Source organism: Ambystoma mexicanum, chromosome 4q (genome assembly GCF_040938575.1).
Source record: "Ambystoma mexicanum isolate Mex_15411 chromosome 4q, UKY_AmexF1_1, whole genome shotgun sequence".
Classification (NCBI taxonomy): domain Eukaryota; kingdom Metazoa; phylum Chordata; class Amphibia; order Caudata; family Ambystomatidae; genus Ambystoma; species Ambystoma mexicanum.
The window spans coordinates 201,459,568-201,475,048 of record NC_090928.1 but is presented as its reverse complement, the minus strand read 5'-3'; the positions used below and the strand labels follow the sequence as shown (position 1 = coordinate 201,475,048).

The 15,481-nt window shown below is 42.2% G+C and overlaps 1 protein-coding gene across 1 annotated transcript; it reads right to left on the bottom strand.

Moving 5' to 3' along the window:
• Positions 1-1,183: 1,183 nt before the first annotated feature.
• LOC138467221 (uncharacterized) lies at positions 1,184-1,705 on the bottom strand. The gene has a single exon (XM_069607261.1). The coding sequence runs from the start codon at positions 1,703-1,705 to the stop codon at positions 1,184-1,186; it is 522 nt and encodes a 173-aa protein (XP_069463362.1).
• Positions 1,706-15,481: the final 13,776 nt, after the last annotated feature.

Below are 15,481 nucleotides of genomic sequence, written 5' to 3'. Positions count from 1 at the left end.
GAAAGAAGACCTGGCACACTCAGACCCACAAACTCTCAAACTCTTCCCACCACCACACCACTATGCTAGCTACAGACTGCACTCACCACATTGGGGTCGTACAGTTGCTAGTGAGAGAGTGTAAAGTGTTCAAGTGCAAATAGAGATATAAATATATAGGTGTAGAGTAGGCACTAGATGGAAGGTAGTTTGCTATTTGCTAGTTGGACTGCCTGGGTGTCTACCAGCAGGCTCAGTACATGGACGCTATGGGTGCTAGGGCCGTTAAAGGGGAAGAATTACACAGGCAGGCCAATTCTTGTTTCTGTAAATGAGTTATAAATGTATGAATATTTTATTGTTGTGACTTCCCCAGCATAAAGTTATAGGACCACCTTCAAGAGATTCTATTTTTCTATAACAACATTTTTAATGCCTATTGCGAGACAGGCATGGTATTGACACACAGACTCAAATGGGTTCGTTTGCAAACCTTTATTTACTAAGGTTCTTGGGTTGGTGTATGCCTGACTGGCCCTAACTCTAAAGGAGTAATTCCTTAAACTGATTTCTGATGGCTGTCGTTGTCTAAGAGTCCAAAATAAAAGTCTGTCTGTGTCTAATCCTAAGCTTGCCCTCACTCTATACCTATACAAAAATGTGATAGGAAGTTCTTCAAAAATAGGAAAAATAGTGGTTCAACAAAAATGGAAACCAGGATTGGTTTCAGGTGGTCTTCTTACCAGGTGCTGCTTAGTCAATGTCACACAAATGAGTTCAATCTACAGGGCGTATTCGTAAGACCTTCTCCACAGGCCCCTTGTAGTTACTCTAACTACCTTCAGTGTCTTTGAGTTCCTTGGGGGTCCCTTCCTCAAGCTTCAGCTTCATCAAGTTTCAAAACAGCGTGGAAATTGATAACACAGTTCCTTTTGTAAAGCTCCCTCGGGTTCCCTTTCCCACGCTTCAATTGTTTCAACAGTACAACAAAACGTAACAAGTCTCTAACTTGGCTAGGTCTCTTAAGGTTCCTTTCTACAAGCTCTGGCTCCTTTCACCCTCGAAACACAAAGTCAGTTCTATATCGGCATGTACTTTGATTTCTTAAATAGGCCGCTCATGGTTCCTTTTCCACCAAGCTCTAGGCACATGATTTAGCACAGTTCTGTCTTGAATTCATATACCATCCTTTCATGAGGTAGAATCAGAGGCTTTTGAAAACTCCAGGCTCTTTGCTTTTCCTATGCACAACCACTCTGATCCTCTTGCCCCTCTCTTTGTTTTCTTTTGCTCTCAAAGTTTTCTGCACCCTTTTTCTTCTGCTTTCTTTTCTGTGCGCACTTGCACTCTCTGCTTTCCTTTCCGTGCACACTTGCAACCTCTTTGTTCCATGCACATTTGCACCCACTTTAGCATGCCCCAGGCACTTTTCTTTGCCTTTCTCGTGCCCCTTTCTCGCTAATGGCCATTCGCTGCTTCTTTCCACTTTCTGTCGCTTTCCTTCGATCAGGCTTTTACTCGCCTTTTGCTCCAATCTCCTTTTCTTGTTACTTTTTCTTTTGCTTTCAGCAATGCTTTTAACTTTTCCTGCTCTCTGCTTCGCTCTTTCTCTTTGCTGCGCTTTCAGCCTCTTCGCTTTACTTATACTTTTAACTTTCACGCTTTCCTTTTTTTTCACTTCTGTGCCTCCTTTCCTGTCTGTGCCTTTCTCCCGCTCTGCTCTCATTTAAACGCACACCCTGAGTTTCTCTGACATTCTTCATGAGACTCACCGTGCAGCGTCGCGTTCAGAGGCGGTTCCTCCAGGCAATGTGGAGTTGAGGTCAGGGTCTCACCACCTGCCCCTCAGGAATCCTTGGCGATGGCACTAGCCCCAAGAGAACAAGCACTTTGCTGGACGTAGCCTGTGGAATGCAGGCAGCCCTTCTCCGGCTCCCTGGAGACACTGCCTCCTCAACACGCTGCAGCCCACACACACCAGGCCAGCGTCTACGCGCGCCATCTTCCTCCTGCCTGCAGCTCCTGCTTCTCTCCTCTTCTGGGCTCCACCGGTCCGGACTGCATCCCCAGCTCGCTCATGTCTCTGTGACTGACCACACCTTTTGTAGCTGAACACACAGTCAAGTGCAGTCAGGTGTGAATGGTTACCTACAAATGCCTGACTCTGCCTGACTCTTAGTGGGACAGTGGTTTTCTCTATAGTAGGTTTCCCTTACTTTCCCCATGCTATTTCTATGGGTAATCTTTACTGATCGTAATGGCCTTCTCCTCGTCTCAGTATTTATTGGAAATTGGGAGGGGGAGATGAGGTGAGATTGTAAACGCCCCACAAAAGCTGAGGGAGAGTAGGACAGGGTGTTTTCAAAATTGGGTAAATACTATGGGCCTGATCACGACCTCGGCGGTAACGCTAACGCTATTAGCGCGGGGGCTATTAGCGCGACCGTCATAGCCCCCTGCGTTAATAGCGCAGGATCACGAGTTGGGCGGACTTGGAAGTCCCCATTCCCCATTGAGCCCATTCGGGAATGCCCCATTCCGCATTGGGGTCAATGGGGAAAATTTGCGCTCTTACCGCTGGCGGATTTCCCGCCGGCGGTAATAGCGCACATTTTCGGCAGATTTCCCCCCAGCCAAGAGCTGGGGCGAAATCCGCCGAAGCCCTGATTCGGCGGACCCTTAAATCCGGCGGTAATAGCGCTTCTGCCGGATTTAAGGGTTACCGCCAAGGTCGTGATCAGGCCCTATGACTTGTCCTTGGGTATCCTCCTCCCAATACCCTGTGGCCCCCCCACTGAGGTGATCCTCCCTCGCTTTTCCACCTCCAGGGTCGGGATCCAAAAGCGATGGCCCTTCCCTGGCCACCTGAACAGAAAGATCCCGATGGAGTTGGCGGGAGCATACCATCAGGTTTCTCACACTCTATACAGTCTCTTTCTTGTCCCAGAATTGTGGGGTGGGATTGCATATTAGGATGTGTTAAATTAGCGATACCCACTTCGTGGTGAACGATTATAACACATAAAATATCTTGACAAGACTGAGGCCCAAATGGTGATATGCTCACTTTTCAACATATACAGTATCGACAGGCACTGGGTATTTGTTTGCCCTGATGGTAATTCCTTGTACTGTTTATTAATAGTTATCCAAAGTTTTGGGAAGAAAATGTTGGGACCAGTCTTCCACCTTGTTAGGCTTTGCTACCTGTCCAGGTGCTGCATCTTATTTATGCTTGAAGGTGTGTGGGAATATTACACCACTACCCATGCTGAGTGACCAGGCTGGCTGTGCATTTTGTTTCCAAGCCTGTATTGTTATCTCAGTGGCAGGAGCCACCTTTCCATCAGCCACTGATCCAGAATCCTTGCATTAATATAGTTCACATTATAATTTATCTGATCCTACCAAGCACTTTCTCTGACCCTTGTGCATTTTAACGTGGTGCATGGAATGAAAATAAGGCTCTGGTGTATAAAGTGGTATCTCCTCAGGATGTGTACACAGGTATTGCCTGCAGGTTGCATCATTTCCATGTATTTTAATGTACCGTAGCAAGTACCTCCTAGTACCGCTTGGCCGCTGAACTCTGGTCTCCTGCTGTGAAAAACTTATTTATTCAAGGACTACATATCCCAGCAGGTGAACACCATATATCATACCCCTAAGGTACAGCTAATATGGAATTCTTATAGTTCCTAATCATTGTATTTGTATCTGTTTAGGCTCTGTGCACTACGACTGCCACGCCCATTAGAAGGCGTGCATATAATCTGGAAGGCGCACGCACCGCGCTCGTGCACCATAGCAAGTACCTCCAAGTACCGCTTGGGCACTGAACTCTGGTCTCCTGCTGTGGAAAAAACTGTGTTTGCAAGTCTAAGGACTTTATTTATTCAAGGACTACATATCCCAGCAGGTGAGCACCATATATTATACCCCCAAGGAACAGCTAATATCGAATTGTTATAATTCCTAATCATTGTATTTGTATCTGTTTAGGCTCTGTGCACTACGGCTGCCACGCCCATTAGAAGGCGTGCATATAATCTGGAAGGCGCGCGCACCGTGCACGCGCACTGTAGCAAGTACCTCCAAGTACCGCTTGGCCGTTGAACTCTGGTCTCCTGCTGTGGACAAGACTGTGCTTGCAAGCCTAAGGACTTTATTTATTCGAGGACTACATACCCCAGCAGGTGAACACCATATATTATACACCTAACTAACAGCTCATATCGAATTGTTATAGTTCCTCCAAGTACCGCTTGGCTGCTTAGCCGCAGAGCTGCGGTCCTGCGGTCTAGCGTTCCTGTTACGAACAAGTTAGTGCCCTTAGCATTATACTAACGTTCAGATGCAGGATTATAAGATTATAATAAGCCGTATTTACTTGCTTTCTTAATATCCTACATTTGATCCCATTGCCTCTTATTGTGATTCAAAGGACTAGAGCAAAAGCCTGCACAGCGATAGTTTGTCAAACTCTTATATGCAAATGTATACACTTAAATCAAACATGGCAGACTTACCAGAGCTCTCACTAACCCTAGTGGGAAATCCATCCAAACCCGCAGCGAAAGCAAAACGTGCTTCCTCACGTGAATCCATAACACTCACGCCTGTCTCAAGAGGGCAGAGCCTCAACAAAGATATACGATCTTTTTGTGCCATGCCGAAGAGCGCTGTTAACGCAGCGAATGTCGACAATCATTACGTCGAAATTGAAATAAGAAAAGAACAGTAAAGTGACAAACGAAATCACCTGTTAGCAAACAAAAGCAAAGACGGCAGTTAATGATGGTTGAAGAAAATGCAGAAAGTGATGAGGTTTTCTCAGACATTTCAATTCATGCAAGCGTCAGAAACATAAACACCTCTTCAACTACAATATCCCCTGATTACCACGTGCACTGTTCAATGGACTCCAGTATTTCTCTAGCCGCCTCATTTTTACAACCAACACCGAGACGTTGCTTGACACCTGCAGAGCCACTTACAGAACCAACTACTAATGGATTGATAGAAATTACCCTCATGGCAGTAAATACAACGATCAAGAGCTTATTCAAGATGTTTTAATCGCTCGAACTAAAGCTCAAATTACAATCATCACAAATTCAAAAAATTGTAGACTGGATTGAAACACACCCTCATTTGTACAAACCTTCAAATCTATGTCCTCAATCTATGGGAGGGAAAGTTGCACTAAATCAGAGCGTACAAATTCCTACGGGAAATATTGCAGCACCTGTGTTACCGACATTTTCACAAATAATACGCCAAGTGGAATGTGTTTGGGGGGTTGTGATAGCAGATTCAAACTCGTCCTGGATTAGCGTGGAGCATCAACCCATTGACCTCCAACAAGCTCCCAGCCTAGAAATCGAAGAAGTTTTTAATAAGCGCCCCCGCCTCAAAGGCCGACCGAGACATCTAGTCTCAAAGCCTTATCAAAATATACCCAAGCAAAAAAGAGCTGTGAAGGCGAAAGCACGAATACCAACTGTAGATCTTACACAACCTGCTCCTATTTGTACTCAACCACCAACAACCCCAAAAGTGGTTCCAGTAGCAATCATGACGGCAAAATGTTCACAACATGAACCCATAATGCAACAACAACCTTTAACAAAGATACCTCCTCCAGTTCACTCTCCGTTGAATCAACTAGTAGCAATCGTGGAGAAAGCTACAGCTGAGCGATCGAAGGAACAGGAGAAGCAGTTGTTGCCGAAGGATACCGTTTGCACGCAGCCGGCGGTTTTGCCAATACAAGCTTCACAAAAACCACAAGACCAGAAAAATATAAAAGACTGCATCGAATTAATCAAAGAAGCAGTAGACGATTATCTTCTGCAATGATTAAATGATATCACCTCAGCTGCCTGCGCAAATACCACTGCAGCTGAACATCCCCGACACAATTGCAGAGCAGATCAACAACTAAATGTAAACCAACGGAAGATCACAGTACATGATAATCGTTCAGATACACATTCATCCACAATACCTAAGCCACAACAGAGATCCAATATGATGGAGCAACATGTTCATGATCAAATATGAAGAGATGACAATGAAAAAGTACCTAGGAAAGAACACAAAAAAAAACAATTTCTCAAATTATCATACTTTAATAATCAAGTGTAGAAATGCTCCATATGAAAAATATGATCTGCGTAGATCCAGTATTTTGAACATATTTAATGAGATACATGAACTGGAGGATGTCTCGTCGGCTGATACTGATCAGGTTGAATACCTATGTGACAACAACTTATCGATTGTACGCCTGTGGATTAAGTCAGGCTTGGTCCTGAATACTCTATGGAGGGCCAAGATGTTCTTTTTGAGATGGGTTTTTTGCTGGCCCAAGATCCTGAACGCATAGCACGCGAGTCTTAGGACATGATATCATCAAGTGACCAACCACAATCATTTAAACCAACACAATCAGAATGTCAGTGTGCATTCTGTGACTTTGAACCAAAAGAATAACCACTACCTGATGCAAACAAGAAATATGTGTCCCTAGTTAGCTGGAATTCAAGAGGGAACAGTCACCTGCAAGTGGAACAACACAACGGCATAAATGATTTTGAAATTGTCGCCCTCCAGGAGACGTAGATGACATCAACGCCGATCTAGGATGACCATGAATTGACTCTCCTACCGGCGATTCCGGCAGCGAAAGGACGACCTAAGGAAGGTTTAATGGTTGCTGTGAAAATTAGTGCAGGTCTGACTTTGCAAACATGGGCGTCTCCGAATAATTGTATTCAGTTGGTTAAAATTTCAAAGGGTAATTTAGGCATAGCTCTTATTAATATAGAAATCCCGCTGCCATCTCTGATACCACCTTCTACAAAGATTTGTCCAGATTGCTTGAAAATATAGCCAAAACATCTAACATCACTGCGACCATAATTGTAGGTGAGTTTAACTTGAACAGCATGGAAACAATGAAAAGAAAGAATCTGCAAGAAATTACAAGATGGACAAATTTTATGCGAGACTGGAGTTTGAGAATGGCGAACGGCTCATTGCCGGGAGATATACCAGCGCAACCTACATTGCAAAGAGGAACTTGGACAAGTATTATCGACTACATATTCCTATCTGAAGACCTGTTTATGAAGGTGTCAAAATTCGAAATCTTAAAACAGTATGCAAGTGACCACCATATGTTGGTTTTAACTTGGCCCTGGGGTGATGGCTTTAACCCACAACAACAACAATGGATGACAACGAAACTAATCATTAACAATGCTAAAACCCACTTTAGATGGACGTATAACAAATTAACAATGTTGATTGATACATTAAAAATGTATCAATTAGAACCTGACTTTGAGTCATATGTGAACATAGTGACGCAGTTCACATCACCTTCGATCAAAGAAACATAGGGCCTTATTACACGGATGGCGGTGAACCATGGCGCTATTAGCGCCATGGTTCATGCCGGTAAAATACCGGCACAGCCTTGGTGGAAAGGGGAGTTACCGCCCTATTCCAAGGTTGGCGGGGCGGTAATTCCCCCTTCCAACATGGCCCTTCCCCATTCCCATTTTTGCCCCATAGGGCTCTATGGGAATGGGGAAGGCGCTAATTACGGTACCGCAAATTGCGGTACCGTAATTAGCTCCTTGGTCCCTTTGCGGGTTGGTTTTTTAACGCCTGCAAAAAGCAGACGTTAAATTCCCCAACCCGCAAAGGGACCTCGTAGTAAGGCGGTAAGGATTTACTGGTACCAGTAGAATACCGGTACCGGTAAACCCTTACCGCCATCCGTGTAATGAGGCCCATAGTCATACATATGACCATCACCTTCAACAAACAAAGACAATCTATAGAAGAGCACTAAGATCGATCTACAAACTCCCACTTGATGAAAGACAACAAGCTACAAAGTCCCTTAAATGCAGATACAGAAATTGGATACGTTCACATAAGGGCAACATGTTCCAAAAAGATAGTGAAACCTTTATGTCACTAATTTCCAGCAAAAATATATCACAAATATGGTTGATGCTTAATGAAAGAACAGGACAACATCAAGTACATTCACAGTTGAATGGTGTATCAGAAGCACAATGGGTAGCTCAGTTCTCAGCTCTTTACCAAGATGAAAAATGTGACGACTATCAATGCACATTGCAGGCTAAGCCACAGTGGAGCCTGGAGTGCTCAGCAGAAATAATAGAAGAACTAATATTCAAATCATCGACTTTGCGTGCAGTAGGACCAGATGGACTAACAAATCAACAGTGGGACATAGTTCTTAACAACATATTTAAACAGGTATTACGAACACAAAAGATCCCAAGTTCTTGGTGTACATCTCTCATTGTCCCCATTTTCAAGGAAGGCGATCGAGGAGTGCCGTCTAATTACCATCCGATAGCTCTCCTCGATACTCCTGGCAAAATCTTGACACGCCTAGTATTGAGGGATTTCAATTGTTGGACAAATGAAGCAAAACAACAGGATCCAAACCAAGCGGGATTTGTAGCAGGAATGGGGACCGCGATAAATCTACTCACACTGAATGAATTAAAAAAAACAGGCCCATAATACTAAAGTTCCCATTTATTTTGATTTCATCGATTTGCAAACTGCGTTCGACTCTGTATCGAGAATCAATTTAATGAACAAACTCATTAAAGCTCAATGTCCTCCAAGTCTAACTGACATTGGGCCTCATTACGACCCTGTCGGAACGGGTTAAACGGCGCCGTAAAAGGCTGCAGCGCCGTTCAACCCGTTCTGCCACATTACAAGGTCCCCTCGCGGGACACGTTAAGCACGCCTGGGAAAACTAGGCGTGCATACCGGGTCCCTCGAGGGGAAGAGGGAGCAAACAACGGGCCATCTCGTAATGGCCCGTTGTTTACTCCCTCTCCCATTCCCATTCAGCCCTATTGGGGCTGAAATGGGAATGGGGATGAACCGTGTCCGTGTCCTCGAGTGAGGAATTACCGGGCCATCCGAACTCGGAATGGTCCGGTAAGTCCTCATTCCGAGAACACGGACAAGGATGCGATTTTGCCGGCTGCCATGCCGCCAATAGCGGCATGGCTACCGGCATACCTCGTAATGAGGCCCATTATCTATAACTTGCACTCGGCTACATCAGTGCGGATTAGACTCTCAATAATGGGCCTTTTGTCATCAGTGATTAAAACTGCAAGAGGACTGAAGCGAGGCTGCATACTTGCTTCAGCCCTGTTCAATTTTTTCATTCACAATGTCAAAACAGCTTTCATGGGTGTTAATTCAGATTCACCAAAGATGCATAATGTGGTGATACAAACTCTTTTGTACGCGGACGATCTCGTCCTAATATCAAAGACCCCAATGGGGCTTCAAAAACTACTCATAGCTCTCACTGAATATTTTGACAATAATGAACTTATTATAAATCTAAAAAAATCACAAATCGTTTTGTATGCTCCTAAATGCTCCAGACGAAACAGGATGAATTGGAAAATCAAAAATGTGAACCTAGAAATTGTACCTAACTACACCTATTAAGGTCTCGCTTTTGATGGCTTGCCAACTGTTAATACACAGATGACCATTATTGAAAACAAGCTAACCCCAGCCATATCTCAGACCAAGTTAATATTATACAAATTTGGCAAATTTTCCATCAGCCCAGCAATTCTATTCTGGCAGCAGAAAATAATTCCAACGTTGCTTTATGGCCTTGAAGCAGGCATTATCATCAAAGGCAATTTCTTTAAAAAGCTAGAAGCAAAATATTGGCGAAAAATTCTGGGTGTACCACAATGCACCCCGGGACCATGGCTGAGATATGAGCTGGGCCTCACGCCTTTACAAGCTAAGTATCATTTGTAATTATGTGTCCTATTTTGAAAATGTTTGCTTTATTCTAAAATTGACACTTTGCTAACAACAGTGGCAAACTATATGTTTTCATCTAAATATCAATTTGTACAAGAATGGACTAGAAATGTTATGAAAATTATGGCATTAGCTGATGTGTCATTGGAGACTTTAATTACCAACCCTGATCGAGCTAAAAAGAAGATCTTTACACAAGACTGGATAAATACACAGTCAATCTGTTTAACCTATAAACACTTCATTCCACAATATTTTGGTGTTACTGAGTCCTATTTGTGTAAGGCTCCAAATCCTCAAATTCTTTCTGCCATTTTAAGATTACGCCTGAACCTATGGCCTACCCGCGGTGTCATGGCACAACGAAAACAGATCAGCCAAGAGGAAAATCATTGCCAATTCTGTGCCGACTTATTAGCCAAAGAGACTCTTGCACACCTTATCACAGAATGTACGACTCTATCTGATCTGAGATGTAAACAATTTGCAAAACATATGGTTCAGATTGCAAATGTGTCTCCTGAACATAGATGGCCAATGATAGTAGCAATACGAAATATGAGCATTCGCATAGCCACGATTAGTTTCCTTAATGCTTTAGATTTGCATGCTGAGAACAAGACTGCAGAGCTGAAAGAATTATATAATTGCATCAACATGATATAATATGCTTTACAATGACATGATATGTATAATCTAAGTTTTGATCAAGTATACAAAGAGGGAGATGCGATATACATGGTACTATACAGAATTTGGTGAAAAAAGTGTAAAAACTACAAAGTCATTCTATTTGTATTCATAGGCTCATTTGTTGATGTGTTAATGTCATTGGGAAATTCACAAGAGTACTGTAAAGATAACAAGATTGATTGATTTTATATTTCGTTTTATTTGTAACTTATCTAATTTGTATAAATTGAAAAGTTGAGAAATCAGTTAAATCAATAAAAAAAATTAAAAATGAGGCAACTGTGGTGAGAGTCTTGCTGCTCTAAGTGGGAGGTCAGATAGGTCCTGATAGAGCCGGTCTCACTGGGATACTGCATGTTGGCAGAAGTGCATACGTAAAGCCATCCCTTAGATGGATACAGAGGTTTGAGTGTTACAGCTACAGAAAGCAACAGATGTCCAGTGGTGCTGCAGTGTCCCTACTGAGGCAAGTCTGAAGATTCAGGAAGGGAGTGGCTCTGTACAATCACAAACATGGGTCTCCTTCATGGAAGATCATACTGGGGTCCTATAGCCTGGGGAGAGGACCCCAAATATCCACCCTCTCAGAAGTGACATGAGGCCTGGACCCCCTCACCTTATTAAAGTCTCCCAAGTGTGAGACTTCTTCTCTGGTAGGGAGCTTGGAGCTTCACAGTATCTGGTCGGATATGGGCTCCATCGGTCTGAGGGGTTGACTGAGACTGTTTGTTTGTTTATTTGTTTATTTATTTGTTGAGCGCACCGAGCCCTGAGGAATCTGGGCACTTTGCTTACAAGTTATATAAATTACATACATTTGTCATTACAATTTACAATATTGGCATACATGTAGTGAAGAGCAACCAGATATAGGGGTATGGCTAGGCATTATCATATCAACTAACATATTTATAAAAGTTAGGTGGCTGTACAGATCATGGTTGACTGCTTAAGAAGCAGTTTCAGTAAGGACGGTTTCACCAAAAGCTACTGCATTCTTGTTCGTGCAGCTATAGCTTTGCATTCTTTTTGAACACATGGTAAGAGGGTTCAGAGCATAGTGTTAAAGGGAGAATATTCCAGCTTTTGGCTGCTAATACCGGGAAGCTAATCCCTCCTGCTCTTTGTAGGTTGTACCTGGGGATCTTAAGGAAGTGTGTCTGAGCGGACCTCGTGGGTCTGGCAGATATGCTGTGTGATATACTATTTGTCAGATATTTAGGTGCTCTGTTGGCGAGGCACTTATGTGTAAGTGATGATGTTTTGAGGATAATTCTTTGTTTGATAGACAGCCAATTCAGATTGCATCTGATTTCCGAAATGTGTTGTGATTTTGGGAGGTTCAAAGCTGATCTGATGGCATTATTTTGAGTGACTTGCATTTTGTGTAGATTTTGTTGGATGGTTCCTAGATATAGCGCATTGCAATAGTCTAGTTTTGACATGACTAATGCTCTGGCTAATGTGATACAGTTAGCAGTGGCGATAAATGGCCGGCAGGCAGTGATTAATCTACATGTATAGGCTGAGGAGGAGGCAATTGCATTGGTTTGTCATGTTAATGTAAGAGCAGATTCGATGTAAACTCTGGGTTTTTACATCCTTGGAAATTTTGATTGTATTACCATTAATGATGAATGAAGTAAATTGATTGTCTAGTTGTCTAGAGGTTGGATGGAGACCCTAGGTGGAGCAACTCTGTCTTTTCTGCATTAAGTCATAGTCCATGGTTGGCCATCCAGGCTTGTATGATGGGATAGATATTATTGAGAGTATTGCTGTCAGTTGCAAAGTCTCCAGTGATGGGGATGAGTATCTGGGTGTCATCGGCCTAGTTGGTATAGATGACACCCAGATAGTCAAGATCATCAAACAGAGGCTTTGTGAACACATTATATAATGTAGGTGACACGCAAGAGTCCTGAGGGACTCCGCAGGTGACAGGTGAAGGTTCTGCTTACACTGACGGTGCAAAGACCCTTATAGAGCTGTTATTTAGGAACGATTGGATCCATGCATTGGCATTGTCGGAAAAGAGTGATGTAGACTTTAAGTGATTGCATAGGACTTTGTGATTTACTAGGCCGAACGCTGCCGGCAGATTTAGCAGTAGGAGAGGGGCTAGTTTGCCTTTGTCCTTTAAGGTTTGAATTTGGGTCTTGAGATCAATTAGTGCGGTTTTGGTCCCATGTCTAGGTCTAAAACTTGATTGTCTTAGACCAAGAAGATTATTCCCTTCTAGATGATGTTGAAACTGCAGGTAGTCTGCTCGATCCAGAAGTTTCAGTAGGAAAGGTACTGTAGTGATGGGACTGTAGTTTGATGAGTTATATGGGTCTAGAATGGGCTTTTATAGTAGTGGAAGTACCCAGGTATCCTTTAGATTATTAGGTACAATGCCAGAACTGAAAGATGTATTGATAAGGCATATGATAAAAGGGGCAAGTTCCTTAGCAGCTTCCTTAATTATAGGATCCGGGAAGATATCTCGCTGGCATTTGGAGGGTTTTAATTTCATGATCATGTCCTCAACCTCTTTTATAGAGAGGGGTGAGAAATTAAAAAATGGTGAGAGTCTGGGATGTTAGATGTCGGGGGAGTAGGTGTGTGAGTCTCTATAGTAGTAGTAATGTTATGTTTTTTGGCATCTATTTTACTTTGAAGCATGAAGATTTTATCTTGTGGAGCTTATTGAATGAACCAAGAGATATTTCAGTTGATTCTAGCTCTCTGAGAATGTTAAAGAGTTCCTTGGTACTAAATTGGCTTTGGTGATACGGTTGTTGTAATTATCTTTTTTAGCTAGGATAAAGTATTCTAGAGAGAAGTTATCCTTGTTAACAGTTGACGGTAGGCTTTTCCAAAAGGCTTCTGCATGTCTTTTGATTTTGCGAAGGGATCTAAGGTGTGGAGTGAACCATGAGTTTAAGTGTGCCCGCGGTTTAGATTTATACACTTTTAGTGGCGCTAGGGTGTCAATAGCATTGAGTAATGTGTGATTATAAAGGTCAACTGATGTTAGGCAAGATAGAATGGCTTAGCAGCCAAGCTCTTAAGTATGCGTATACTTATACTGTGTCCCGCGCCCTATGGTACATACCTATATATTATTAGTTGTCCTCAGCAACTAATTCCCTACTGATAGCACTAAAAGCTCTCCAAATCAGGGCCATGCACGTTTTCTTCCAATTTGGTAACTTTTTTATTAGAATTTCATAATATGACAGTAGTGTATCTTACAAAACAGTGCAGTCATCTGTTAAGCAAACAGCCGGATACATAAAAGAGGGAGCGTTGAGAAGCTCCAGAAAAACTATTCTAAATATGCAGGACATGACCGATAGGCAATATGATTGAGAATAGAAGATATGGAACTGAATACTATGAATAAATAATTGCAACAAAGGATACTGCAGTGTTGGCAGGTAAATAGGGTGAAGACTAACAAGGAGACCAATATAATACAGGCAAGAAACAAAGGAAAGGGGAGGGAGGTGCAAGCAAAAAAATGAGGGTGATGTGGCACATAGAGTTTCATGAACGTAGTACAAATAGTATCAGGCATGTCTTAAAGGTAAAAAATATCCATAGAACATCTAAACATCTGAATAATTTAGAATACATGTAATGGTTCACATTCCATGTGTGGTTATTTTAAAACAATCCAAATAGCGAATAAAAAAATACCATTTAGCATTACATTTAGGGATAGAGTTTAGATTGTTAGCCATGCATAGTTCCAGTCTTTGTGTGTGGCATATATTATTCCACCAGCCTCTGACAGATAGGCAGCGAAAGTCTTTCCAATATGCAGTTATAATTTTAAGGCCGATGATGATGAGTAGATCATAGAGTTTGGCAGTTTCAGGTGACAGGTTGGTATTGATAGCAAGGCTTCCCAGGAAAATATTTAAGAAAGATAATGGAACATCAACCGAAAAAATAAGTTTACAGTATTTCCATATACCCTGCCAAAACCTGAAAGTAAAGGAGCAGTTAAAAAACATATGTTCATGTGAAGCTGGAGAAGAACCGCAAGACCAACATTGATCGCTGTTGCTTATTTTGGATTTTGCTAGTTTTTCCGGGGTGATAAATGCTCTATAGAGAAGAAGAAATGTTGCATGATATTAGCAGATGCAGATATGTATTTGATTTTAGAGAAAAGGAGGGACCATGTATTGTCATCAAAAGTACAACCAAAATCATTTTCCCATCTTGTACGTACAGAGCATATCTTGAAGGATGAAGTGAGCATGCTGTAACATTTGGAAGCCTAGTATCAGAGAGCATGGTTAATTGCAGTTGTCTAAAAGCATCAGGTGTAAGAATATCATTAGAGAAATGATGAAGTGCATCAAAACAAGAGTTGACAAGATTATTATAAAAGTTGAAGTCAGTGTTGGGAATGAAGAATCAGTTTTTGAGTTGTTGAAAAGGAAGGACCGTCTATGATTTTTTGTATAAATCTAATGCCTTTTTTCAACCAGGATTTCCGATTAAATGTTCTTTTATTAATCACAATGTTCTTTTTGTGGCATAGTAGAGGGGAGAGACATTTTTTAGGGGTATTTATGTGCGGAAAGTGGTAGACTTTTAGGGCCGAAATGGAGGCTTTGATGGGGTCAGAGAAAGTCAGGGAGAAATGATTAAATGCATAGATAAGGTCAGCAATTTGAAGGGGACGAACCAGGTGTTTCTCTAAAGTACACCATGTGGGAGTATCTGTTACTTCAGGGCACGCAAACCAATATCGAGATTGTTTTAAAAGAAAAGCAGAATGATATAATTTAAAATCAGGAAACTTAACCCCACCCATATCATACGGTCCTTTCAACCCAGAGAAAGGTAAGCAGGATAGGGCAGATAGATTTAATGAAGGAAGGAGATATAGGGACAGAAAGGAGTTGCAGATAATGTAAAAAAATTGGAGAAAGCA